At 41.9% G+C, this 26,127-nt stretch overlaps 1 protein-coding gene across 1 annotated transcript in view; it reads right to left on the reverse strand.

The window, feature by feature from the left end:
- Positions 1-25,776, reverse strand: part of ATG14 (autophagy related 14) — a 42,736-nt gene extending 16,960 nt beyond the window's left edge. Inside the window, exons 1-5 of the mRNA XM_012451001.2 lie at positions 25,546-25,776; positions 11,512-11,574; positions 10,086-10,128; positions 5,377-5,458; positions 749-986 (exon numbers count right to left, since the gene is read on the reverse strand). Of these exons, the coding sequence (XP_012306424.2) occupies positions 749-986; positions 5,377-5,458; positions 10,086-10,128; positions 11,512-11,574; positions 25,546-25,766 (647 nt within the window). The 5' untranslated portion in view covers positions 25,767-25,776. The remainder of the gene's footprint in view (positions 1-748; positions 987-5,376; positions 5,459-10,085; positions 10,129-11,511; positions 11,575-25,545) is intronic.
- Between the last annotated feature and the right edge of the window lie 351 nt (positions 25,777-26,127).

A 26,127-nucleotide genomic window follows, 5' to 3' on the forward strand; every position in this document is an offset into this window, starting at 1 on the left:
ACATGTAGTGCCCACCATCTAAGAGACCCCAAGCTCTAGATGTTTTCTTATGTATTTGCTCATGATTTCTCTGTGAAAGGGCATTTTTAAATCCCCATTTGTCAGACAAGGAAATCAAGACTTTGAGGTCCAAGAAGATGCCTCACAAAACACAACTAATAAATGGCCCAACATCACCCATCAAATAGTTCTTTTTTTTTTTTTGGAGATAGAGTCTTGCTCTCTCGCTCAGGCTGAAGTGCAGTGGCATGATCTTGGCTCACTGCAACCTCGGCCTCCTGGGTTCAAGCAATTCTCCTGTTGTACTGTAGCTGGGACTACAGGTGTGTGCCACCACGCCTGGCTAATTTTTGTATTTTTAGTAGAGATGGGGTTTTATCATGTTGGCCAGGCTGGTCTCAAACTACTGACCTCTCAGGTGATCCGCCTGCCTCGGCCTCCCAAAGTGCTGGGATTACAGGCGGGAGCCACCACACCTGGCCATCAGGTGTTTCTTAATTAGAAGTGTGAGTCAGCACCTCACCTAGAAGCTCTGGGACAGTACACAAGCCTGGGCCCCACCCCTCACCTGGCTGCCTTGCCAGCTTTGTGCAGTGTGCACTGTTTGTTGAAGCAGATAAGACTTATGTTCCATCACCAGGAAAACCAATGACCCTAGAATAAGGCCCAAGAAATAAGGTGCTGACATACTTCAAAAAGTATTTGGAACTTGATCTATTCCTAGCGTGAAAAGATTTGCTGAATGTACCTCACACCAGTCTTTACTTCTTCGATTGGGAAAATGACAGAAGTGAGCTCTAATATATGGGATCGTCGAAGATTTGCCAGACGCTCATAATGACTTCTTAAGTCAATGGTCTTTTTCTCTACCAGGTCACCAAGTTTGCGATTATGCCTCTGAATCTTCTCCTTTTTCTCTTGGTGCCGCTGTGCTCGACTGTAAAGCTTCTGATTCTTCTCCTTGGTTTTGAGAAGACCTTCAGAATCTAAAATAAATAAATCACACCCAACAATTATCTCTGCAAACAGTTCTTATGCACTGCAGAGCTCCACCCCAAAAACATACATGTTTTCCCTTGCAATCTAAACTGAAAGCAAAACCTCAATAAAATCAACTCATGTTCACTAAGTGAACATTTTGAGAGTTTAGTTCAAGCAGACATTACACATAAGGGAAAGAGAACCATGATTAAAATGACTCTGGATCTCCATCTGTACTTATCCTTAGTAAATGGAGTCACGTGATGACTGTCAAGTTCAAGTTTAGCACAGGAAGGACCTGATTTTCCTAGAGTAGGCACCAAAGAATAGTTACGTTGGGCAGAAAAGAGATCTACTTCAAGTTTGAAAAACTTACTGGCTATCTGATTTCCTGAGAAACCTCTTAGGTGTGCCCTGGATTATAACCAGAGAACCCAGGGATAATCCCACAGTAGATGGTTATCCATTAGAGAAGAGCAACAGAAACAGCCCAAGAGCTCTTCAAAGTCACAGTGGAGTACGGCAGCAACCGGCAGGGTGGGTGGGAACATATCTGCTGAGGTATCCGGAACAAACATGCTCAGCATTTTAAGCGCTGCAAGGGAAACAAAAGCCTGGCCACACAACCAGGAGAGGAGACATACACTCGCCCTGTCAGATTTCAGTCCTTTTTGTGGAGTTCCTTTGAGTTCTGGATCCTACACCTGCTAGCTACACCTGTTGGGCTGTAGCGAAACTTCACTTGAATGACAGAAACAAGCTGTAAACTCTCAGACAGGTATCTAGGAGTTGCTCAAGCAACTTAAACCCAAGTTCAAAACCAAGTTCATTATTTGTCCAGGAAAATCTCCAGTTTCCCTACTTCAGGATTATTTTTGACTTGTCCACTGCCCAATCAATCCCTCGACGGTCAATTCCATTACCAGTCCAAGTCTTTCTATCTAGGCCTTTCTTTTTATTCCTACTATCACAACCCTAGTTAACGCTCACCAAAACTCTGCCTATCTCCAGCATGGCTCGACTCCAAGCCTATATGCCCTTTTTCACTTGCTCAATCTTTATAAATTGTAGTCAATGCTCAGTGGTTCTCCACTCCCCATCAAATACAGTCATCACTCCCTAACACTCATACTATCTGTCTGCTCCTGTTTTATACATGTTCAAATTTTACTCATTCAGGAAGGCCCCTCCATAAACAATCCCCAGACCTTTTGCTCCTCAGAACCCTATGGTAATGTGTTTGGACGTCTCTGATGGCACATAGCTCTTGCTTCCTTATATGAGGTCCCACCGAAGCCTTGTTGTCTCCTAACTAGGATATACTAGGATATAAAAAGCACCTGATAAATGTCTGTGGCTCCAAATCATCCTCCCACCCTCTTTCACGCAGCATCACTGAACTTAGGTATTTGGTTGCAGGCCTTAGATTTCTGACAGTTTTTTTGTGTGAAGACAGAGTTTCGCTCTTGCTGCCCAGGCTGGAATGCAGTGGTGCAATCTCAGCTCACCGCAACCTCCGCCTCCTGGGTTCAAGTGATTCTCCTGCCTCAGCCTCCCGAGTAGCTGGGATTACAGGCACATACCACCACACCCAGCTAATTTTTGTATTTTTAGTAGAAATGGGGTTTTGCCACGTTGGCTGGGTTGGTCTTGGACTCCTGCCCTCTAAGTGATCCATCTGCCTTGGCCTCCCAAAGTGTGGGGATTACAGGCGTGAGCCACTGTGCCTGGCCGATTTCTTACAGTTTTGAAACAAAAATCAGCCAGGTGTCGTGGTGGGTGCCTGTAATCCCAGCTACTTGAGAGGCTGAGGCAGGAGAATCGCTTCACCCCAGGAGACAAAGGTTGCAGTCAGCCGACATGGCGCCACTGCGCTCCAGCCTGGGTGACACTACATCTCAAAACATCATCATCAACATCATCATCTCTTTCTCATCCCTGCTCAATGTGAATGTCCTAAAGGTTCAGTCTCTTGGTTCCATCACATGGTAACTTATTTTCATAATCTTTACCAAGCTCTTTACAAGTGCTGAAATGAATCTACCCAGCCATGATCCTGAGTCATACAGTGGTCAGATTTTTGGAGAGGACTCTATTTCAAATCTATGATCATGATCACTCACAGGTGGCAGGAAATCATCAGTCACCCCATCTGCACCCAGCGCAGACTCAGCACCCAGTCATCCTTCTCTCCCTGCCATCTCCCCTCAAATATCAAGATGTTTGGTGCTGTATCTGTATCTTCTCTTGCTTCTTTGGATAAGTAACTCTGCCTATAGCACAGATCAACTCAACAATGCAACTGCATATAACCTAATTCCCTATCTATGCCACATGATATATCTATATTATACCATATAATGTGTATCATAACCCCTTAAGTCAAAAGATTCTAGATAAATAATTCATCAGTCTCTACAATTAATTTAGAATTTGTGCCCTTTCGTGAATACATGTCAAAATTTGACAACAACAAAAAGACTATTGGGTAGCAAGCTCTTAAGGATGAGTTCCAAGCATAGCTTCTGGAATCCATTAACACCTTTAAAACTGTTTGCAAATTTTTAAAGTCTGGTCTAGAGGGTGGGAAGGAGACTGTATTTACATTCTAAAGAGCAGCCGTTCCCAACCCTGGCAGGTCATCAGAACCACTTGGAGTAGTGCTACTCAAGTGTGGCTTCTAGATCTGGGCCCATCTGTAAACTGTTACCAGTCATGAAGAAAGGAGGACAGAGATACAGAGTATGCACGTGGAAGCTTTTTTCTTCAATATGGCGATCTGACATTGCAGTAACATTCAAGCATGTGATCATTTTCCTAAGTCCAGGATAGATCCCAGGGTTCTCTCTCTAGATTTTAGAAGGGTCACCAGGTGACTGATGATGGGCTGGGGATAAAAACCACTAGGGTCCACTCCTTCAGATCTATGTCTAATTCTTTGTGGTGGTGGTTTTTGTTTTGGGGAGTTAGGAATGAGTTAAAAACAGCTGATCAGAGCTTTTAACCTGCTCATCAGAGAAACAGGCATGCTCAGTAAATTCAGCAATTTCAGGAGGTTCACAGACGCCTGGTGGCAAAGCCCTGAACATCATGGGAAGATGGGGAGAGCGTGAATTAATGTTAAGGAATGGGTTCTCATGCTGCTACTGAACCAGAGCCTTTGGAGATCGCACGCAAGACTGGGTGGAAAGTGGGTTCTGTGAAAGAGAGTTCTGTGCACTGTCCACTGTGCTGCCCTAATTCTCTAGCAATCCCATGAAACTCCACGTGAGCACTTCATTAGGACAAATGTTTTCAACGGAAGCTTTACACTATTACATGCCACTATAAAAGACTTGCTTCTGGAAGCAATGAGTAGACAAGAAAGGGATTCACGAGGTCTGATGGTGACTCATCCTAAACTTTAAACACTGATCTTCAGAAATTCATGGACTGCAGCTCACTGCTGGCGCTCATTTAATGTTACATAAACACACTCTGAGTCTGAAATAAATCTGATTTTCAGTGTGAAAATAAAACATAATAGCTTTTCTTGGAGTTATTTCTAAACAGAACATGTCTCTAATCTTAATGTAACAGAAATGTATATGATGTTATATTAGTATTAGAGACAAAAGTATTCTTGGGGCAAATGGGAAATAGGTTAAGGATGCAGGATTTGTAAGAGAATTCATTTTGACAATGGCCTATGATAAAGTATAAAGTGTACAAATATGATGTAAAATTAATACAGATTAAAATGTGGAGACTCACTAAGGGAAAAAAAACCCAATATTCTGTGCTTCTGCCATGAGCCAATAATTATTACAAGTGAGTACCAAGTTAGACTCTGAGCTTCCTGTTAGCCAAGGCAAATAGAAACATACATTCCTTAACTTTTTGTTTTGAGACAGAGTTTTGCTCTTCTTGCCCAGGATGGAGTGCAATGGTGCGATCTTGGCTCACTGCAACCTCTGCCTCACAGGTTCAAGCAATTCTCCTGCCTCAGCCTCCAGAGTAGCTGGGATTACTGCCACCATACCTGGCTAATTTTTGTATTTTTAGTAGAGACAGGGTTTCGCCATGTTGGCCAGGCTGGTCTCTAACTCCCGACCTCAGGTGACCCACCTGCCTCGGTCTCCCAAAGTACTGGGATTACAGGTGTGAGCCACCACGCCTGGCCAACTTATTTGAGAAAAGAATCTGGTTATTTAAGTCCTCTATAATTGTGTATTTAATTTTTAAAAATTTCTTACACAAATGTTTTACAAGGAAAGATGAAGGTAAGTAGTAAACTTCTCCAAGTTGCCACTGCCCCATCCCTTGCTTTCTTCTGTTGTCCCTCTAATTTATTAATCCCACAAAATTCCACCTGGGCGCTTTCTAGGGCTGGAAGAAAGGGGGCGAATTACTTACTTTTCTTCATTTCTTCGTTTCCTTTACATATTGTTTGTTTTAACTGTTCAATCCTCATCTTGCAGGACATTATTTTCCATCTCTGAAAAAAGCATGTAATAAATGTTACAAACGTTGGTCTCTTATGATTAATATGATTACCTATCTGGGATCACTACTTATTTTCAGGTATGTCAGAAAACCTAACGAAGAAAAGGGCACTACAATTATGTTTGTTATAGCTTTTGTAACTATGGAAGATTACGAAAAAGAGAACAATGTTTTTCTGGTTCAATGCAGACAAAAGGGCCGGGCGCGGTGGCTCACGCCTGTAATCCCAGCACTTTGGGAGGCTGAGGTGGGTGGATCATGAGATTAAGAGATCGAGACCATCCTGGTCAACATGGTGAAACCCCGTCTCTACTGAAAATACAAAAAAAAATTAGCTGGGCATGGTGGTGCGTGCCTGTAATCCCAGCTACTCAGGAGGCTGAGGCAGGAGAATTGCCTGAACCCAGGAGACGGAGGTTGCGGTGAGCCAAGATCGCGCCATTGCACTCCAGCTTGGGTAACAAGAGCAAAATTCCGTCTCAAAAAAGAAAAAAAAAATGCAGACAAAAGAGAAATTAAGGGAAATTATGAGAAAGAAATGCACATAGTTCTTTTGCATTTGTCAGTGAGCAAAGAAAAAGTTGAAGGATATTCTCTAAACCCTCTCTGTCTATATAAGTTACTAGCCACATGTGGTTACTTAAAACTCAATTTACATCATACCAACTCAAAAATTCAGTTCTTTACTCACACCACCCTCATGTCAAATGTTTGACATCACACGTGGCTAGTGGCTACTGGATTGGACAGCAAAGACACACAACACAGGCATCATCACACAAAGTCCTACTGATGTACTGCTCCAAACCTCTAGTGCTGGTTACTGAGGAGACGGTTAACATAACCGAGTCATCTCACCCAATAAGCAAATAGTACTTACAAGTTAATAAAAATGGCAACAAAACAAACATTATTTTTTCAGTGCATAACTCAAGTAAGAGCTCCTGAAAAGTCTCAGAAAATTATACAAAACATGAAACTGCCTCTTTATATTACCAGGAGTTAGGTTCAGCATCCCCTAAAGCAGCAGTCCCCAACCTTTTTGGCACCAGGGACTGGTTTTGTGGAAGACAATTTTTCCACGGACAGGGTGGGGGATGGTTTACAGGAATGAAACTGTCCCACCTCCGATCATCAGGCATTATCTTCTCATAAGGAGTGCACAACCCAGATCCCTTGCACATGCAGTTCATAATAGAGCTCACACTCCCATGAGAATCTAATGCCACCACTGATCTGACAGGAGGTGACGCTCAGGTGGTAATGCTCGCTCACTCTACTCTCTCCTGCTGCGCAGCCCAATTCCTAACAGGCCATAGACCAGTAGTCATATGTGCCCTGGGGTTGGGCACCCTTGCCCTAAAGTGAACAGAGGATCAATAAAAATAGTATCTATCGGCCAGGTGCGGTGGTCACACCCGTAATCCCAGCACTTTGGGAGGCCGAGGCGGGTGGATCACAAGGTCAGGAGTTTGAGACCATCCTGGCCAACATGGTGAAACCCCGTCTCTACTGAAAATAACAAAATTTGGCTAAGCATGGTAGCACATGCCTATAATCCCAGCTACTCGGGAGGCTGAGTCAGGGGAATTGCTTGAACCAGGGAGTCACAGATTGCAGTGAGCCAAGATCACGCCACTGCACTCCAGCCTCCTGACAGTGAGACTTCGAGACTCCATCTCAAAAAAAAAAAAAAGGATCTATGGCCTGGTGCAGCCACTCACACCTGCAATCCTAGCCTTCGGGAAGCTAAGGTAGGCAAATCATTTGAGCTCAGGAGTTCAAGGCCAGCCCAGGCAACATGGCGAAATCCTGTCTCCACCAAAAACACAAAAAATTAGCCAGGTGCGGTGACATGTACCTATGGTCCCAGTTACTGGGGAGGTTAGAGTCCAGTGGTGTGATTACAGCCTCACTTCAGCCTTGACCTCCCTGGCTCAAGCGATCCTCCCACCTCAGTCTCCTGAGTAGCTGGAACTACAGGAATACGCTACCATACCTCACTAATTTTTGGTTTTTGTTTTTGTAGATGTGGGGTTTTGCCATGTGGCTCAGGCTGGTCTTGAATTCCTGGGCTCAAGCAATCCACCTCAGCCTCCCAAAGTGCTGGAATTACAGGCATGAGCCACCACCACACCCAGCCCAGATTTTATAAGAGTAGCTTATATTTAAGATACATACTCACATAAATGGAATCATAGTTTACCCTACTTTACTTTTTTTTCCATTAATAAATACAACGTGGACATTGTTACACAGCAATATATGTAGACTGACCACATTATTTTTAACAACTACAAAGTATCATCATTTTTTATCTCATCCTGATTGATGAACATTTGTTTATATACTAGCTTTACCATTATGCTACAGACAATCAGGTTTTTTTTTGCCCGTAAATTTCTATATTCACGAGCATTTCCTTAGGAGGAAAACAGCTGGATATACTACATGTGCTTTTTCAAACACTTTTTTTCTTTCAAAATTGAGATTTCACTGGTTGTGTTGAAGATCAGTACACATGTATTTCAATTTGTATACGATTCTTAACATACATACCAGAAATCTAAAAGCCATGTATTTTAATTCTTTTTTAAAGTTATTCCAGTGGCTTTCCAGCTTAAAATCTGGAAACAAATTTCCTTTGAGTTCATCAAGTACCAGTATCTTCACACATTGATAAGCTGTTACATATATGTCCCACCAATTCACAACTGAATAGCATATACGCTATATATTTAAATTTTCAGTCTTTCACAGAACATCAACAAAGTTATTAGGAAAACAGGACTACCACAACCAAAGAGCTCAGAGTGCACACAATTCTGACAGGCAGAGCCATCATCAGGGAGCGGTTTCTTTAGGAAACGGTTCTACTAAAAACACAGGAATAGAAGTAATTTTAAATGTTCAATACATTAAATGCAGGACTGTGACTTCATATTGCCATTTAGTATGCTCGGTATTGTAGGATATAAAAACTAACCCCCCAAGTATGGAATGTTAAGCGACACCCAAGACAGTCAAAGCCTCCCATAACTCAGTATTCCACACTATCTTCGGGTTGTACCAAAAAGTAAACAACTAGAGAATGATTTCACCTCTAAAAAAAAAAGCACTGACACTTAAAAAATGGGATAACGTGGGATTCCCTCCTTCTCAAAAGTGTTTCTAGAGCTACTAAAAAGCTTACATTTACAAAACAGTTGATGAGGCCGGACGTGGTGGCTCACGCCTGTAATCTCAGCACTTTGGAGGCTGAGGCGGGAGGATCACCTGAGTTCCAGAGTTTGACCAACCTGGTCAATATGGTGAAACCCCATCTCTACTAAAAATACAAAAATTAGCTAGGCGTGGTGGCATGCGCCTGTAATCCCAGCAACTCGGGAGGCTGAGGCAGGAGAATCACTTGAACCCAGGAGGCGGAGGTTGCAGTGAGCCGAGATCGCACCACTGCACTGCAGCCTGGGTGACACAGTGAGACTCTGTCTCAAAAACAAAACAAAACAGTTGATTAAAATATTCCTCTAGATTAGACAAGAAGGGAGACAGGGACTGCTGACAAGACATGGTATAAGGTATTAATCAGACTTGGCTTCTTTCTCTCTGGCTTCATCGGAAGCGGGATTCTCCTCAGTTTCTTGCTTTCTGCAAGTCAATCTTCAGTTTCTTGGTTAGTTGCTTCTGCCTTTTTCCCCTTTGCTCCCCTTTTCCCTTTTGTTTGCACTTTTTTGTTTGAAGATTTATTCTTTCCTGCTGCTTTTTCAGCTTTGTTTCCACTTTTGCAGGAGCAGGCTCAGCTGACAACCATGCCAATCTCCTCTTGGGCTCTTCCTTTGTGGCCCCTTCACTGGAGGTCACTGACCTTCCTCTTGAGTATCCGGGCTACAGGGAGGGCATGTGCCGAGTGCCTGCAGAGCACAGCGTGCCTGTCTAGAGCCTTAGCAAAGCAGGGCTGCCTGGCCTCTGCCATGCCTTCCTCAAACTCTTTATTTTCATATGCTGTACTCATTTTTTTCCCTCAGTTCAATTAATTGTTAAACTTTTTTTTTTTTTTAAGGGAGTCTGACTTTGTCACTCAGGCTGGAGTGCTGTGGCACCATCTCGGCTCATTGCAGCCTCCGCCTCCTGAGTTCAAGTGATTCTCCTGCCTCCCAAGTAGCTGGGATTACAGGCGTGAGCCATTATACCTGGTCAGAAGTTTTAAACTGTTAGGTAATCTGTCAAAATGCTTTCCTCTATGGTTTATAAAGGTTCTCCCTACTCCAAGATTATGTAAATACCTACCCATATTTTCTTTGACACATTTAATCATTAACCCATTTGAAGTGTGCATATGATAAAGAATTTTTGCAAAAAGGATAATAGCCCACTGTTTTTGTTTTTCTATGTCAACACCAAGTTTCATAATTATCCTTTATGATGGCTCCATAATTAATTGCTGATACCCCATTTTTGGTATTTGGATGAAATATTTGAGAAGGTCACATTACAAGTGGATTTAAGTAGAGGACTACCAAATATGATTTAAAAATTTTTTTAATTAAAAATGATTTTATAAGCTCTACCAACTTAAAACCAAGTTGCCTCAAGTAAAAAGAACATATATTACAGCTTACCAACTGATCTGTTATCCATTTTCCTTCCATAGCTTTTAACACTCTGTATGGAAAAGAGACAGAAAATAAGCTCTTAAAAATAATAAAATTCTGTGAAGTTCAAAAATGTAAAATCAAAAACTTTTAAAATTGAGTTCTTCGAAATGGCTAGAAATATCAAAACAGGACTTAGCATTTAAAGTATTTTCCAGATTCCCTGTTCTCTGCATTTTTTTTCATCTCCTTCCTTTTGCAGTTCTGAACACTGCTAAGAGCCTTTCTACAAATGCCCACAATAAATCTGCCTAACGGCCTTAGCCGTTGTCTTCAGTCATCAGTAATTTCCACCCATCATAATTCACAGTAATAGTTACAAGAGAATGAATTAATGATCTAAAATACTATGGTTAGTTCCCAAAGAAATGATACATGCCAGTATCTCCAAAAATTTGTTCTATGGAATAAAATGTTCTATGGGAAAAATAAAGTTTTTGTGTTTGAGTTAGAGAAATTTCGAAGTTAAAAAAATTCAAGCAGGTTTCTCTAATACAGAATATCCTGGAAGATTTAAACTGCTCATGAATGTGTTTATCAGACCATTGCAGACTCTGGAGAAGCTGGGGTCACACTGTGGGAATCACTGGCCTGATCATTAACTGTTTTCACAAAGGGGTGTGAGACATCCATGTTGGCATGGTTTGGGGAGTGTCACAAGAGACAACCCTTTAAGAGCCTTGAGAGATGGGCAGGATGTGCTCAGAGAAGAGGAAAAGCACTGAGGTGGAGAGAAACTGAATGAAGGCACAGAGATGCAAACATCTGGAGTGCATCTGAGAAGCAGGTCCTATACCAGAACGTTCTATAGGACAATTTTCAATACTAGGGAGTGGGAGATTCATCAGGGGTACCTGTTAATAACTCGGATTCCCACCCCCCCCCCAAAAAAACAATCAAACCTCAGATTCCTGGGCCTTACCACGTACCTACTGCATTCGAATCTCTGAGGACAGGATTCCAAAAATTTGAATTTTTAACCATTATCTCAGCTAATGAATTCTGATATAGATGATGTGCAGACCATATGTTGCAAAATACTGATACGGACAAAAGAAGAAAGGTAAATGGAAGCAGTAATGTCCTATGGGAGCCACCAGCACTAACTTATGTCTAATCATACCCACTGTCCTGGACCCACACACCAATTATCAGTGCCAGGGATTTGATTCATTATCTACTGTGTACCATGCACCAGGTCTGAGACGAGTATTTTCTAGAAACTTGATAACTTCTCCTGCTTTACCTCTCTCAGATGCACTCCTTTTTCTACACTTTGAGATTGTATCCTAAATTCAGTAAGTTAGGAATTCGTATACCTACATACCACAGCAATGAATTAAACCAAATGGTGACTAGATCACCTCCACAAATTAAAAGGCAAAACACTCACTCTTTTTGAAATTCTTCTTGCTTGCTCTTAAGTCGGTTTAACCTTTCCTTCTTGTCAATAAACCTGTAAGAAAAAATTCAATGTCTTATTTAAATACTCATTTGTTTTTGTCAATGAGACTATGCAAATTCCCCAGAACCAATCATTCTGCAGTCATGTGAAAATGTCATTGTCCTGATAGTAAATACACATCTTCTCAATGGGATGCACACAACTGCTAACCATCTGATTCTTTTAAAACTAAGCTCAAATCCTCAACTTTAAAATTCTTCCTGGGTTTATAAAATATAAACTATAGCTTATATCTTCCCCCCAGGTTAAATTATTTGTCAAAATAGGCACATCACAACACTAAAGTGAATCTGAATTCAAGGAAATTGATGCTTTCAGTAGAAAACAAATTTTAATTACTAATCTGGATTCAATCCTGCTCTCTCCTATAAACTGATTCCTTATAATAAATTTTTAAAAATTGTATGTACACTTTTTTTCCACTAATTTTATTGCCAGTCATTATAGGCTAACAAATTAGTAAAAGTTATCAAAAAGAAGGGATATCACATTGCAATATGTGATACTGTGATACTATATTTGTCAGTTTTTATCCTTATTTTCTTCTTGCTAACTTACTTGGGGGTTTGTTTTTTAATTTTGCAGTTTAAGGTGATTTACTCAGGTCTATTTTAAACTTCTGTTTCTTTTAAATGTAATCACATCAAGTTTTAAATTTCCTTCTATGCACTGTTCTAGCTATATACTAAGATTCTGATACAGCATATTTTCATTATCATTTAGTTTGAAACTTCTAATCTCCCATAAGAATCCTTCTTTGGCCCATCTGTCATTTAGAAGTATATTGTTTAATTTTCAGATACGCAGACTTTTCTAGGTAGCTTACTGTTACTGTTTCTAATTTAATTCATTCTGATGTAGTTACAAAATATATTCTGTGTGATTTCAATCTTGTGACTTGAGACTGTCTTATGGCTTTGCATATGGCATGCCGTGGAGAAAGTTCCATGCATATCTGAAAGAATGTGTATGCTACAGCTGTTGGGCAGTGTTCTATAAATGTTAACTAGTTGAAGGTGGTTGACAGCGTCACTCAGCTCTTCTAGATCTGTGCTTTTCAATGTGGTAGCCACCAGCCACATGTGACTACTGAGTACCTAAAATGTGGCTTGCTGCTTAATAAGGGCATGAACAAAAAAAAAATTGTATGACTAACATCATATAATTGATTATGGAATGAACAGTGACCCACTGGCCATTTTTAAGAAAACAGGGACAATGACGCATGCTGCAGTAACATGATGTGATGTCCAAGAATAGGCTTTTGGCTCTCCCCCAGCATAAAGGAAAACAATTCAACAGGCCATAACAGACCTAAAAGTAATGTGGACAAAGAAGTCTTTCCAAAATACAATTTCTGCAATCCCATGTTTGAAACATGCCCCAAGATATCTACTTCTAAGAGGAAGAAATAGAATAGTCTAATAATGACCCTAACGAATTTAATAGTTGCTGAATATGCACAATACACATTAAACAGAAAAAGCAAATAGGCAATACAATATGTGACAGAATTATATACTTATGAGTATTTAAATTTAAATTAAAATTAAATGAAAAGTTCAGATCCTCAGTTGTACTACATCCACATTTCATCAGTCACATATGACTAACTGGATGGCGTGGAAACAGAACACTTCCATCATTGCAGAAAGTTCTACTGGATAGTACTGCAATGTCCAGTAAGGTGACATGAAACAGAAAACTCAGAAACCAATGTGGAATGTGGACAAACCCATAGATTCATCAGTCAGTCTATCAGGCATTTACTATGTACCTGCAACACAGAAAAAGGCATCCTTCAGAATATTAAGAAATCTAATAATTCTCCTGCAGTGACTGTGAAATTGTTGGACATATCACTTGCTATATGCTTCCATTTCCTTGTATCAAAAATGAGAGACTAATGTGGTATTTAATTTTACATCACTGAGACAACATGGTGATTTATGTTCTGATAATCTATAGAAAATGACAAACTCACAAGTTAGCAATCTCAAGCCATGCAAAGGACTGACATGGACAATAAAATCTTGCCTTTACAGGCTAAAAAAGTTTTCCTTTGAGGTCTGTTGTAAAAATGCCACTTTGCTCTAAAACAAATTCAGAAGAAGGACAACTGTATCCAGCTTAATAGTGAGCTGATTCTCTTGGACTTTGTTAAAAACACAAAAGAAACAAACTCTTACAAACAAATACACAAATGGCAGCAGCAATAACAAAAGATAAGTCCTACTGTATCAAATACTGAAAAGAATGGCAAAAACAGCAATTACTTTTGCACCAACCTCATACTTCATGAGTCACATTATCCTTTGTGAAAGAAATTAAAAATAGGTTGTGTCAGCAAAGCTAAAGAGCCGATGACACCAAGCCACACAGGTGGGTCAGCACCACAACTGCTCAGTCAGCCACTTATCTAGCTCTGCAGTCTCCATCCCACCACTCACAGAAGTAGATAAAAAATTCACTCCACAAGTCTGTGCTTTCTCAATATGGCTTCCAAGAAGTGAAAAATAAAGTATCACTATATTCTAACCAATTTAATGATACATATTATATGTATAGTTTTTAATAGTATATGTAGGGGGGAATCCATATTTCACATATTGTTTTCCAAACTGGGGCTGTCGCATAAAATATCTTGGTCTCTTTTTCCATGCCAGAACACATTGATCTAATTCACTAATAGGTACACAGCATTTCGCAGAATTGATGCCATACAAACCTCTACAGGTGAACACCAGTCTTCCTTCCAAATTTTCACTATTATCAGTAATGGTACAAATGAATAGCCTAGTGTACCTTTATAGGCTTTTCAGTTTCTCTATGAGAAATTCCTATAAATAAAATAAACTGGGCCGGGTGCAGTGAGTCATGCCTGTAATCCCAGCACTTTGGGAGGCCAAGGTGGGTGGCACACCTGAGGTCAGGAGTTTGAGACCAGCCTGGCCAACATGGTGAAACCCCATCTCTACTACAACTACAAAAAATTAGTTGGGCGTGGTGGCAGGTGCCTGTAATCCCAGCTACTTGGGCGGCTGAGGCAGGAGAATTGCTTGCCTGGGAGGTTGCAGTAAACCGAAATGGCGCCATTGCACCCCAGTCTGGGTGACAGAGCGAGACCGTCTCAAAATAAATAAAATAAAAAATAAACTGCTTAGTCAAAGAATATTTACATGCAAAACTGTGGGTAATCCTCAAATTCCCTCTAAAACACTTCACACAATTTACAACCCCACCAACAGAACCTGCTTTCTCACAATCTCCACAAACACTGGACATTTCTTATTTTTTGCTAATCTGATTGGCTCCTATTTCTCCCTCTGAGAGATGGCTCATAATTCATGTATTTGCATTTATTTCATTATTATAAAGGTTGAACTTCTTTTTTTTTTTTTTTTTGAGACGGAGTTTCGCTTTTGTTACCCAGGCTGGAGTACAATAGCACGATCTCGGCTCACCGCAACCTCTGCCTCCTGGGTTCAAGCAATTCTCCTGCCTCAGCCTCCCAAGTAGCTGGGACTACAGGCGTGCACCACCACGCCCAGCTAATTTTTTTGTATTTTTAGTAGAGACAGGGTTTCACCATGTTGACCAGGATGGTCTCGATCTCTTGACCTCGTGATCCACCCGCCTCGGCCTCCCAAAGTGCTGGGATTATAGGCGTGAGCCACTGCGCCCGGCCGGTTGAACAACTTTTCATATTTTATTAGCTACTGATTTTTCTTATTTCCCTATGTCCTTCATTCAATTTTTTTAGTTTTCTTTTTCCTTCAAGGATTATTTAGCAAGAAAATTGGCCATTTTTCTTTCACACATCTCGAAATTATTTTTCCTATTTTCTTGTTCCTTATGTTTCTGCTCTACAGAATTTTCTCAACTTTTAATGTAGGCACACATCATTTTGTTGTTGTTATTAATGACACTAGTTTTTGTGCTGTTTCCTGAAAGAAATCTGCCAGTGAACCTGTTCGATGCCTGCCTTTCTTATAACACTATTTCCTGTATTTTCTCTCCCAATTAACAAATGTCTTCTATATTGTTTACTAAATTACTCCATAGTTATACGATTTGGGTTCCCCCACCCCAAAAAAAGTATTCTCTCAAATGAACTTTGTTGTTTCATAAATTCTTCCATACGTTTATGACTTATGATATTTTTCTGTTAAAAAACGGTACTCTCTGAAACTGACTTTCCAGCAGTCCCTCTGTGATAGAGACTGATAGGAACCAGGAGAGGAGTACTCACACACAGCCCCAGTGGTACCAGAGAAAACACACAATCCAGCTTGGGCATCAGAGGGAGCCACCCTGCAGCGCTGCCTGTCCAAGCTGAGACCTGAGGGTGAGTCAGAGTTGATTCCTTTAAGGGAAGGAAGACCAAGGAGACAGAAAAAAACTCTATGTAAATGCACCGAAGCATTTAACACACCAAGTGGGAAAACAATGATGGGAGAATGCTACTAATGAGGTAGTAGTTATGAATGTGAGTCTCATTTCCACTCTGTTCCCTGACTACAATCACGGGCAACTGAGTAGACCTATATACAGATCAGACTCTTCACAGAAACCTGCCCTGTAACTACCAGAAAAACAACACCAGGGCATGTACTCCACTCTATTGGGGATGCATACTATTAATTCTGTGCTAGGAATAATCAGCCTCACCAAAACACCCACAATTTGACGAGCACTTACTATGTCCCAAGCATAGCACCTTTCATAAAGTAACTCTCACCCCTCCACCTCCCTGCCCAGTCCTTTCCCTCATCCTAGAGCGATACATTTACTTTGTGCCTAAGGTTACGGCAATGAAAAGCCTCAGAAACACTCTTAAGGTATTTTAACAAAGGCAAAAGATAGATTTCAAATAAGCAGTTGAGGGCCTGAAAAAATATTCAACCCTTGGATTCAGTTACTCAATTTCAAGGAATCTATCCTAAGAAAGTAACAGAGATGAGGAAATACTCATGTTTGAAGGCACCAATCACAAAATTGGTCCTAATAACAAGAAACTGGAAACTTTAGTATTCAAGGGGAGAAAGACTAAATGATGGTATATTGCCACAAAGGACACTAAAATATTCTTATAAGCAAAGATATGAGTATGCCTTTATTCTTTTTTTTTTTTGAGATGGAGTTTCGCTCTTGTTGCCCACGCTGGAGTGCAATGGCGCGATCTCGGCTCACCACAACCTCCGCCTCCTGGGTTCAGGCAATTCTCCTGCCTCAGCCTCCTGAGTAGCTGGGATTACAGGCACGCGCCACCATGCCCAGCCAATTTTTTGTATTTTTAGTAGAGACGGGGTTTCACCATGTTGACCAGGATGGTCTCGATCTCTTCACCTCGTGATCCACCCCCGCCTTGGCCTCCCAAAATGCTGGGATTACAGGCGTGAGCCACCGCGCCCGGCCCGCCTTTATTCTTTAATCATACTAGAGTATGATTTTTATAGGCAAATAAGATATTAAAAAACCTGGTCCTTCACAGGATTTTTTTTTTTTAACCTTACGTTAGAATATTTAGGATGAGGAAGCATAGTATAAATATACTCCACTGTCAGGAATAAAGGTTAAAAATCATTTACAGAAATTAGAAACAGGCCAGGTGTGGTGGCTCACACCTGTAATCTCAATACTTCAGGAGTCCGAGGCAGGAGGATTTTTTGAGGCAAGGAGTTCAACACCAGCCTGGCAATACAGTAAGACTCCATCTCCACACAAAAAAATTATTAAAAAATAGTTGGGCATGGTGGTGCATGCCTATGGTCCTAACTTCTCTGGAGGCTGAGGTAGGAGGATCCTGTGAGCCCATCAATTAGAGGTTGCATTGAGCTATGATCCTGAACTACACTTTGGCCTGGGTGGCAGAGTGAGAACCTGTCTCTCAAAAAACAGAATAAAATAGAAACAAAGTGTTGTTCAGTTTCCTCATTTGTAAAATGGGAATAACGCTTACATACTCCTTGGTAAAAGGAGTAAGATAAATATGAAAGCAGTGGGTACAGATGCTTAGCACATACATATGCCAGCTTCCCATTTCTTCACCGCGACAAGTGATTCTGCACTTAATCTTACTGTGTATTAAACTCAACTACAGAATCAGACCATGAGAAGAGACAGAGGGATTATGAAACCAGGATAAGGCAGTCCTAACTAGACTTGCTTCTTCTGCACATAGAGAAAATGCATACTACAGTTACTTCATTCAACTTACTCTAAATTAAGAAGACATCCTTTAGAAACAAAAGTAGAAAAATTCCATTGTTTGTAAAATAGTAAACAAATCTAGAAAAATAAAAGAGATAGTCATATATAATCTTTCTTTTTTTTCATGAAGTGACTGAATGATTCTAACTTTGGATTTTAAAAAGATAAAAGTTTACAGCTGTAAAAGGAGTAAGTAATATTCTGTGTACTGGCATGAAAAGATGTTTAGGTAATGTTAAATGCCAAAAAATAAAAAACAATCCAGCAAAATAGTATGTGTTGTGTGATCCCACTATGGCAGAGAATACGCAAAGAATACTGAAGACTGCATCTCATCTATAACAGAGGCAGCTTTATGTGGCGAAACTGTGAGAGAATTTTCCTATTTCTATAATGTTTGAGCTAAACACTTCCAATGTCATATTTATAATATTTAGCTCTTTTTAAAAACATGCATTATACATTTAAAATGTAAATTTAAAATTCAAAATATTCAAATTCAACTACATCTTGTTTGAAGAAAATATCCAAAATAAAAATGTTTTGAAACTGTGATGGGATGGAAATGGTAACTGAGAGTTATTATTCACCAAGCAGGGGACCCATGGAACTGACCTGGGAGCATGGATTACATCATTTACTACGAGGAGTTCACAAATACCTGTCCTGGAAGGACTCTGATTATTAAGGGAACTGAATTTTCCATTTTGAGACACAACTACAAATTCATCTGAAAAATATTTTGAAGAATTAAACTAGGGCTGGAGACTTTCACTTGGCTCTGGCTGAAAGTAGTTCAATTTTACTAAAAAGACACTCACTGAACTCTCACAATGACACCTTAACCACAACCCTGATTCCCAAAGCACCCTGCTCCTTTCTGGCAGTTTCCAATAGAAAACACATGCTCTCACTAAATCCTTATACAGCCCTCTGGGATGTGCCATCATGGCTCTGCCATGCCCAAGTAAGCACTCGATTTCTATCATCACGTCAATTTAGTACCTTCCCAGGCAACAGGAGGTGGCACATCTCAGGATTATTTTTATAATCACATTTCCAATGAAGTATGTCTTTTGGTGTTTGAAAGAGACTTCAGATTATGAAAACCCTTTTGCATTATGACAGGCCTTGAAAATATCTAGAGGTGAGAGAAATTAGGCATTCCAGGAATCTTTACACAGTGACAGAGTGTACAGGTGGTGGGTACTGCCTCTTCAGGGTTAATCCCAGCCCTTGGTTCACTAGAGCACATATGACCTTCCAAGATACAGCATAATCTGTATAACAGAATGGGATGTTTTCCTTTTCTGATACTGTTACACACACACACACACACACACACACACTACTCACACAGAGTATAAAAATAAAGTTCAGATCTAAAAGTGAACTTAAGAATTAGCATAACCCTGTATTAAGTCAGCCACAACAACCCTGAGACTCAGTTTCCTCTGCTTTAAATACCTTAATAACTCATGGGGTGAGGGTAGGGAAGAAATGAGATAGTAAATGCAAAAATCTTTTATAAGTTCTAAAAGATATAATCATAAGAGTAGCCAGTGATAGTGGATGAAAACAAGTGATATTTCTTAGCAGACCCACATTTTCTGGTGGAAATACCATGAACAAACTCCAAGGGACAGGAATAGAGACCCTCTGAAGAACATAATGAAATAGTCGTAAGGTAGATGAACTCTTATTTACCTTGTAGAGCTTTTGTTCTGCTGAGTTGAGTATACAGAATTGAATTCTCAAGACAATAGATTTTTATGGGCCACAGTGGCTGACAACCAAAAATATACCGGAGGGAGAACAGAAGTATCTAAAGGATATTTTTTGGATTTCGGTTGTGCCCTCCCCTTGAAATCAGTAGCAATATTTAAATTTCTTCCTCATCTTTTATCCCATTTCTCAATTTGTTTAGGACATGCATTCCTGTTTTCTGATAAAAGTATAATCATGCCGGGCGCGGTGGCTCTTTGGGAGTGGTGGATCGCAAGGTCAAGAGATCGAGACCATCCTGGTCAACATGGTGAAACCCCGTCTCTACTAAAAATACAAAAAATTAGCTGGGCGTGCTGGTGCGCGCCTGTAATCCCAGCTGCTCAGGAGGCTGAGGCAGGAGAATTGCCTGAACCCAGGAGGCGGAGATTGTGGCGAGCCGAGATTGCGCCATTACACTCCAGCCTGGGCAACAAGAGCGAAACTCCGTCTCAAAAAAAAAAAAAATTCTCCAAAAAAATGGAGTCTTGCTCTGTCGCCCAGGCTGGAGTACAGTGGAGCAATCTCGGGTCACTGCAGCCTCTGCCTCCCAGGTTCAAGCGACTCTAGTGCCACAGTAGCTGGGATTACAGGCTCACACCACCACATCCAGCTAATTTTTGTATCTTTAGTAGAGATGGGGTTTCGCCATGTTGGCCAGGATAGTCTCACACTCCTGGCCTCAAGTGATCTGCCTGCCTCGATCTTCCAAAGTGCTGGGATTACAGGTAGGAGCCACTGCGCCCAACCCCTATGTTGAATTTTAAAAGTTGCACTGCTTTTGCCATTCCTTCAATGGCATGTCTAAGTTCTGCTACTTGCTGCTGCTGGGCTGGTGATCTGAAAGAACAAGACCAGAATTCATGCCTTCATGGAACTACATTCTGGATGTGGCTATCTTCCTCAAATAAATGATGTTACACACCATGTGTGGTACGACGAAAGAAACAGAGTGTTGTGACAGCAAATAATGAATGGGGGAAAAGATGGAAGTGGGAACCTATCTTAGTGAGGGAGGTCAGGAAGGCCTCAGTGAAGAAGTGACATTTAAGTTGAACGGTGAAAGACAAGGTATCAATCAGGAGGAAAAGTGTTCCAGCCAGAAGGAAGGGCAAGGAAAAAGCCCCAGTGGTGGAAGTTTCATGTGACTGAGGATTTGAGAGCAGGCCTATAACTGTTGAGCAGTGAAAAAGAGGGAGCACAGGGATGAACTTACCTGAGTGCTTAATACACTGTAGGAATCATGCTAAACACTTTAAATGGGTGCTCTTTTGTAATCACTACTAGAAACCTATGAAGTTAGATACTCTGCCATTTTCAAAATGAAATAAACATGAGGTTAAAAAACCTGCTCAGGGCCAGGCACAGTGGCTCATGCCTGTAATCCCAGCACATGGGGAGGCCAAGGCTGGTGAGTAGCTCAAGCTCAGAAGTCCAAGACTGGCCTGGGCAACATGGGAACACCCTGTCTCTACAAAAAATACAAAAACAAACAAACAAAAAAACTAGTTAGGCATGTTGACACGTGCCTGTAGTCCCAGATACCAGGGAAGCTGAGACAGGAGAGCTGCTTGAGCTCGGGGAGGTCAAAGCTGCAGTGAGCCCTGATCTTGCCACTGCATTCCCACCTGGGTGACAGAGTGAGACCCTGTACTCTGCCCCCCAACCAAAAAATTGCTCAAACTTACATAGCAGCCAGGCACAGTGGCTCATATCTGTAATCCTAACACTTTGGGAGGCTGAAGCAGGAGGATCGTTGAACCCACAAGTTCAAGACCAGCCTAGAAAACTTAGGGAGACCTTGACTCAACAAAAAATTTAAAAATTAGCCAGGTGTGGTGGTGCACGCCTGTAGTCTCGGCTACTCAAGAGACTGAGATGGGAGGATTGCTTGAGCCCAGGAGTTTGAGGCTGCAGCAACCTATGACTGTGCCACTGCACTCCAGCCTGGGTGACAGGGTGACACAGCAAGACCCTGTCAAAAAAAAAAAAAAAAAATCACATAGCAAGTGGTAGAGCTTGGACTCAATTCAAGGGAGCGTGAGTCCAAAGCTCACATTTTTCTTTCAGACAGAGTTTCCCTCTTGTTGCCCAGGCTGGAGTGCAATGGCATGATCTTGGCTCATCGCAACCTCTGCCTCCCGGGTTCAAGTCATTCTCCTGCCTCAGCCTCCCAAGTAGCTGGGATTACAAGCATGCACCACCACGCCTGGCTAATTTTGTATTTTTAGTAGAGACAGGGTTTCTCCATGTTGGTCAGGCTGGTCTCAAACTCCCGACCTCAGGTGATCTGCCCGCCTCAGCCTACCACAGTGCTGGGATTACAGGCATGAGCCACTGTGCCTGGCCCCAAAGCCCACATTTTAAATTCAACCTTACAGTCTAAGTTAGAGAGGTAAACAGTCACCAAATCACATGGGGCGTCATATGCCATAGTAAGGACCTAGGATTTTATTTTAAATGCAACAGGAGCCAATGAAAGGTTTAAGCAAAACCATGACATTATTTCATTTACATTTCTACTGTGTCTGCTGTTTGGAGACTAGAGGCAAGGTAGGGAAGAGCTGTCTGAGTAAAAGAAGGGAGATCACTAAGTAGTCAGGAGAAAAATGATGGTGGTCTGAACTAAAAGTGGATAGATTCAAGATACATTTTGACATCAAAGTGAATCAGACTTGTTGATTATCTGAATGTAGAGAGCAAGAGAAAAGGAAAAGTCTAGGATAACTCCCAGGTTTCCGGCTTTAGTAACAAATGGATCATGATGGATAATACTGAAATGGTCTAGAAACAGACTGTGTTTGGGAAAAAGGGGTAGAGTCAGTTCAATCATCCAATAAATCTTTACTTAGCTTCTACTATGTAAGAATACAACAGTGTACAAAAGAGAAAAACTCTTGCCCTTATAGAGTTTCCAACACTGGGGTGGGGAGCAGTTAGACAAATTAATATGCACAACCATCAGATGGTGATAAGTGCTATGGAAAAGATAATAAAGCTGGTTAAATAGGGAAGAGGTTGGCATTTCATTTTATTTTGAGTTTTGCTCTTGTTGCCCAGGCTGGAATGCAAGGGCACAAACTCGGCTCACCTCAACCTCCGCCTCCCGGGTTCAAGAGATTCTCCTGCCTCAGCCTTCCACATAGCTGGGATTACAGGCATCCACCACCATAGCTGGCTAATTTTTTGTATTTTTAGTAGAGACAGGGTTTCTCCATGTTGGTCAGGCTGGTTTCAAACCCCTGACCCCAGGTGATCCACCCTCCTCCCAAAGTGCTGGGATTATAGGCGTGAGCCACTGCACCTGGCCAAGAGATTAGCATTTTAATAGAAAGATCAGAAAGAGTCTCTCTAATGTATGAGCAGGCACCTAAAAAAAAAAACAAAGCAAGGCCAGGCTTGGTGGCTCATGCCTGTAATCCCAGCAGTTTGGGAGGCCGAGGCGGGTGGATCACGAGGTCAAGAGTTCGAGACCATCCTGGTCAACATGGTGAAACTCCGTCTCTACTAAAAATACAAAAAAATAGCTGGGCACGGTGGCGCACGCCTGTAATCCTAGCTACTCAGGAGGCTGAGGCAGGAGAATTGCCTGAACCCAGGAGGCGGAGGTTGCGGTGAGCCGAGATCGCGCCATTGCACTCCAGCCTGGGTAACAAGAGCAAAACTCCGTCTCAAAAAAACAAAACAAAACAAAACAAAACAAAGCAGGAAGCCCTGAAGATTTCTGAGAGAAAAAGAGTTCCTGGCCGTCTGAATACTATTACAAAGGCCCTTAGGAAGGAGTGTTCTTGGTATGTTTGAGAACAGACAAGGAGGCCACAGTGGCACACCAGAGCAGGTAAGGTAGAAAACAGGCGATTAACTCAGAGGAGTTACAGATAATATAGAACTTTGGTTAAGGACTCCAGCTTTTACTTTGGGTAAAATGAAAAACCACTGGAAGATGTGAACAGGGAAATGCAGGGGTAGCATAACTAGCTGCAATACAGAAATTGCATTAAAGGGGGAGCAAGGATGGAGGCAGAGACATCAGAGGCAATAATTTTATGTCTCTGGTAGATAAGACCAGGTGATGGTGAAAGGGTTAGATTTAAGATAAGTTTTGAAGAGTTGATGGGATTTGTTGATGGGACTAAAAGAGTGGCTTAAGAGAGGAGATAAGGAGAACTGAAAGGTTTTTCAGCCTGAACCCAAGGAATAATGAAATTGACATTCACTGGGTTGGGATGAGCATGGGAAAACAGATATATGAGGAAAAATAAGGAGTTCAGCTTGCCATATTAAAATGGAGATACCTATCACAAAATTAAATATTGATGTTGAAAAGGCAGCTGTTTCCTGGACTTCAGAGAAGTTTAGGTTAGAGATACAAGTCTGAGGGCCTTTTTTTTTTTCTTTTGGCATGGAGTCTCACTTTGTCACCTAGGCTGGAGTGCAGTGGCACGATCTCGGCTCACTGCAACCTCCACCTCCTGGGTTCAAACGATTCTCCTGCCTCAGCCTCCTGAGAAGCTGGGACTACAGATCATGTGCCACCAAGCCCGGATAATCTTTTGTAATTTTAGTAGAGATGGGGTTTCGCCGTGTTAGCCTCAATGGTCTCAATCTCCTGACCTCGTGATCCACCCACATCTTGCCTCAAAAAGTGCTGGGATAACAGGAGTAAACCACCGTGCCCAGCCAAATCTGGCATCTTAAGCATATAGATAGTATTTAAATTATGTGACTAGATCTAGGAAAACGTGTAGCTAGAGAAGAAGGTCCAGAAATAAATACCCAATTAACTGCATCAGTTTGACATTTCCATCTCATACCGAGTATTCTTATAACCGGTTTAATTTTTAAAGCTATCACTACATAAGCAGTTTCTAAAATCATTAAGAGGACCAATAAGAGCAACAAAGTAAAAAGATTCTGTCATTCAAATCTCCTCAAAAGAGAAAGAAAAAACTCCATCCACGATCACAGAAATACTAAGAACTCAAAACATTCCCAAATAGAGGGTAAGGTCTAGTGGTTAAGTGCGGGTACATAGGTCCAAGCTGTCTGGATTTTAATTCTTGTTCCTACACTTATCTTTGTGGCCTAGGGCAAAGCACTTACTGTGCAACTTCCTCAGCAATAAGTTGGGGATAAGTTATTGGGTTGTTTTAAATGAATTAATACCTAAACTTTTGTGCTCAGAATGTTAGCTGTCTTACTATCATTGACACTAAGTTGTTAAAACAGGGGCTCAGAGTGGGAGAACCTATAGCTAATCACACTAATTTTTCAATTTTCTTAAGCAAGAACTTGTAGCTCTCTGTTCAGATTTCGAAATGAAACCAAAACATGTTCCTAATGCAATTCTCTTAACTAAGGGCATGCAGCTCCCAGTCTGAATTTTAAAACAAGACCAAAACACGTCCCCAAATTCCTATGAATCCAAAATAATCTTTAGAAGCAGGGAAGGGAAAGGGGAGTAAACAGCAAGCCGTAATTCACAAATTAAGAGTACGCAAATCTGATAACAAACTCCATCTGTGAGAGACTACCAGGCCCAAATCCCGCTAAAGCAGTTATTTGATTCTCTTTTACTCTCTCCTCTAGAAAATGAGTATATATGCGCTTTCGAAAATAGAAAGCCAAGCTTTTGAATGGAACTACATACAGCAAAGAGCTGGGAATCCAACTCAGTCTCAGCAACAGGGGAAAACTTTTCCAGAGAGTCACTACTTATTCCTTTTTTCCCCAGTGACCAAGAGCACCGGGGGGGTTAACTTCTCTTGGGTGGGTGATGGGGAAACAACGGCCTTCCCTCATCAGGCCCCTACGCTGTCCCCCGGTAGCAAAGCGCCGGTGCAGAGTAGCCAGCTACACTCCCTCTCTCTTCCTCCTCTAGCTAGAATGTGGTGCCTGCAAGGGGAGCCCCAAGTTCCAGCTTTCGGCCGCCTGGCTGGAGGAAACACAGCAGAAGAAACAACAGGGCCGTGACGGCCGCCGTACCTCTCCCGGTCGCGGCCGTCGAAGTAGACGAAATCGCCGCTCTGAACGCATTTGGCGCAGGTAAGCCGCCGGCGGGTAGTATTGCACAGCGGACAGCGCTCTACAGCCACGTACAGTCCCTCTGCGTCGTCTACGGAATCCACCAGATCCCTGGCGAGCGGCCGGGGCCCGCAGCCAGGAGCCTCCGGCGCCCGGGTTCCCTTCCCACTGGGAGACGCCATGATGGCCTGAGAGGAGAGCCAGTCACGTGGGATTTTGTTTTCAACCGGGTGCATTCTGGGCCAGGAGGAGGGGCCTGGGGTAGGCGGTCTGGGATCCCAGAGAGCCCCTGGCCACGCCCCCCGGACTCCTCTGCCGCCCCAGGCGCCTGTCCGGGGTGCTGTTGTTTTTCCTGTCTGCTGCGGGGCAACAGGTCCTGAAGCAGGGAGAATTATATTAGCGGGGCGAGACTGCCAAACAGACTGTCATCATCTGCTGGCTCAGGCTAAAACTACGAATTAAAGCCTCAAACTTGTGCAGAAAATTCTAATACCATACTCTAAGGAGTCTGGGAAAACAGAATAGGAGCGGAATAAGGGAATT

This window comes from Aotus nancymaae, unplaced genomic scaffold, assembly GCF_030222135.1.
Source record: "Aotus nancymaae isolate 86718 unplaced genomic scaffold, 86718_ANA_hifiasm-v0.15.2.pri h1tg000062l, whole genome shotgun sequence".
In the NCBI taxonomy this organism is placed as follows: Eukaryota; Metazoa; Chordata; class Mammalia; order Primates; family Aotidae; genus Aotus; species Aotus nancymaae.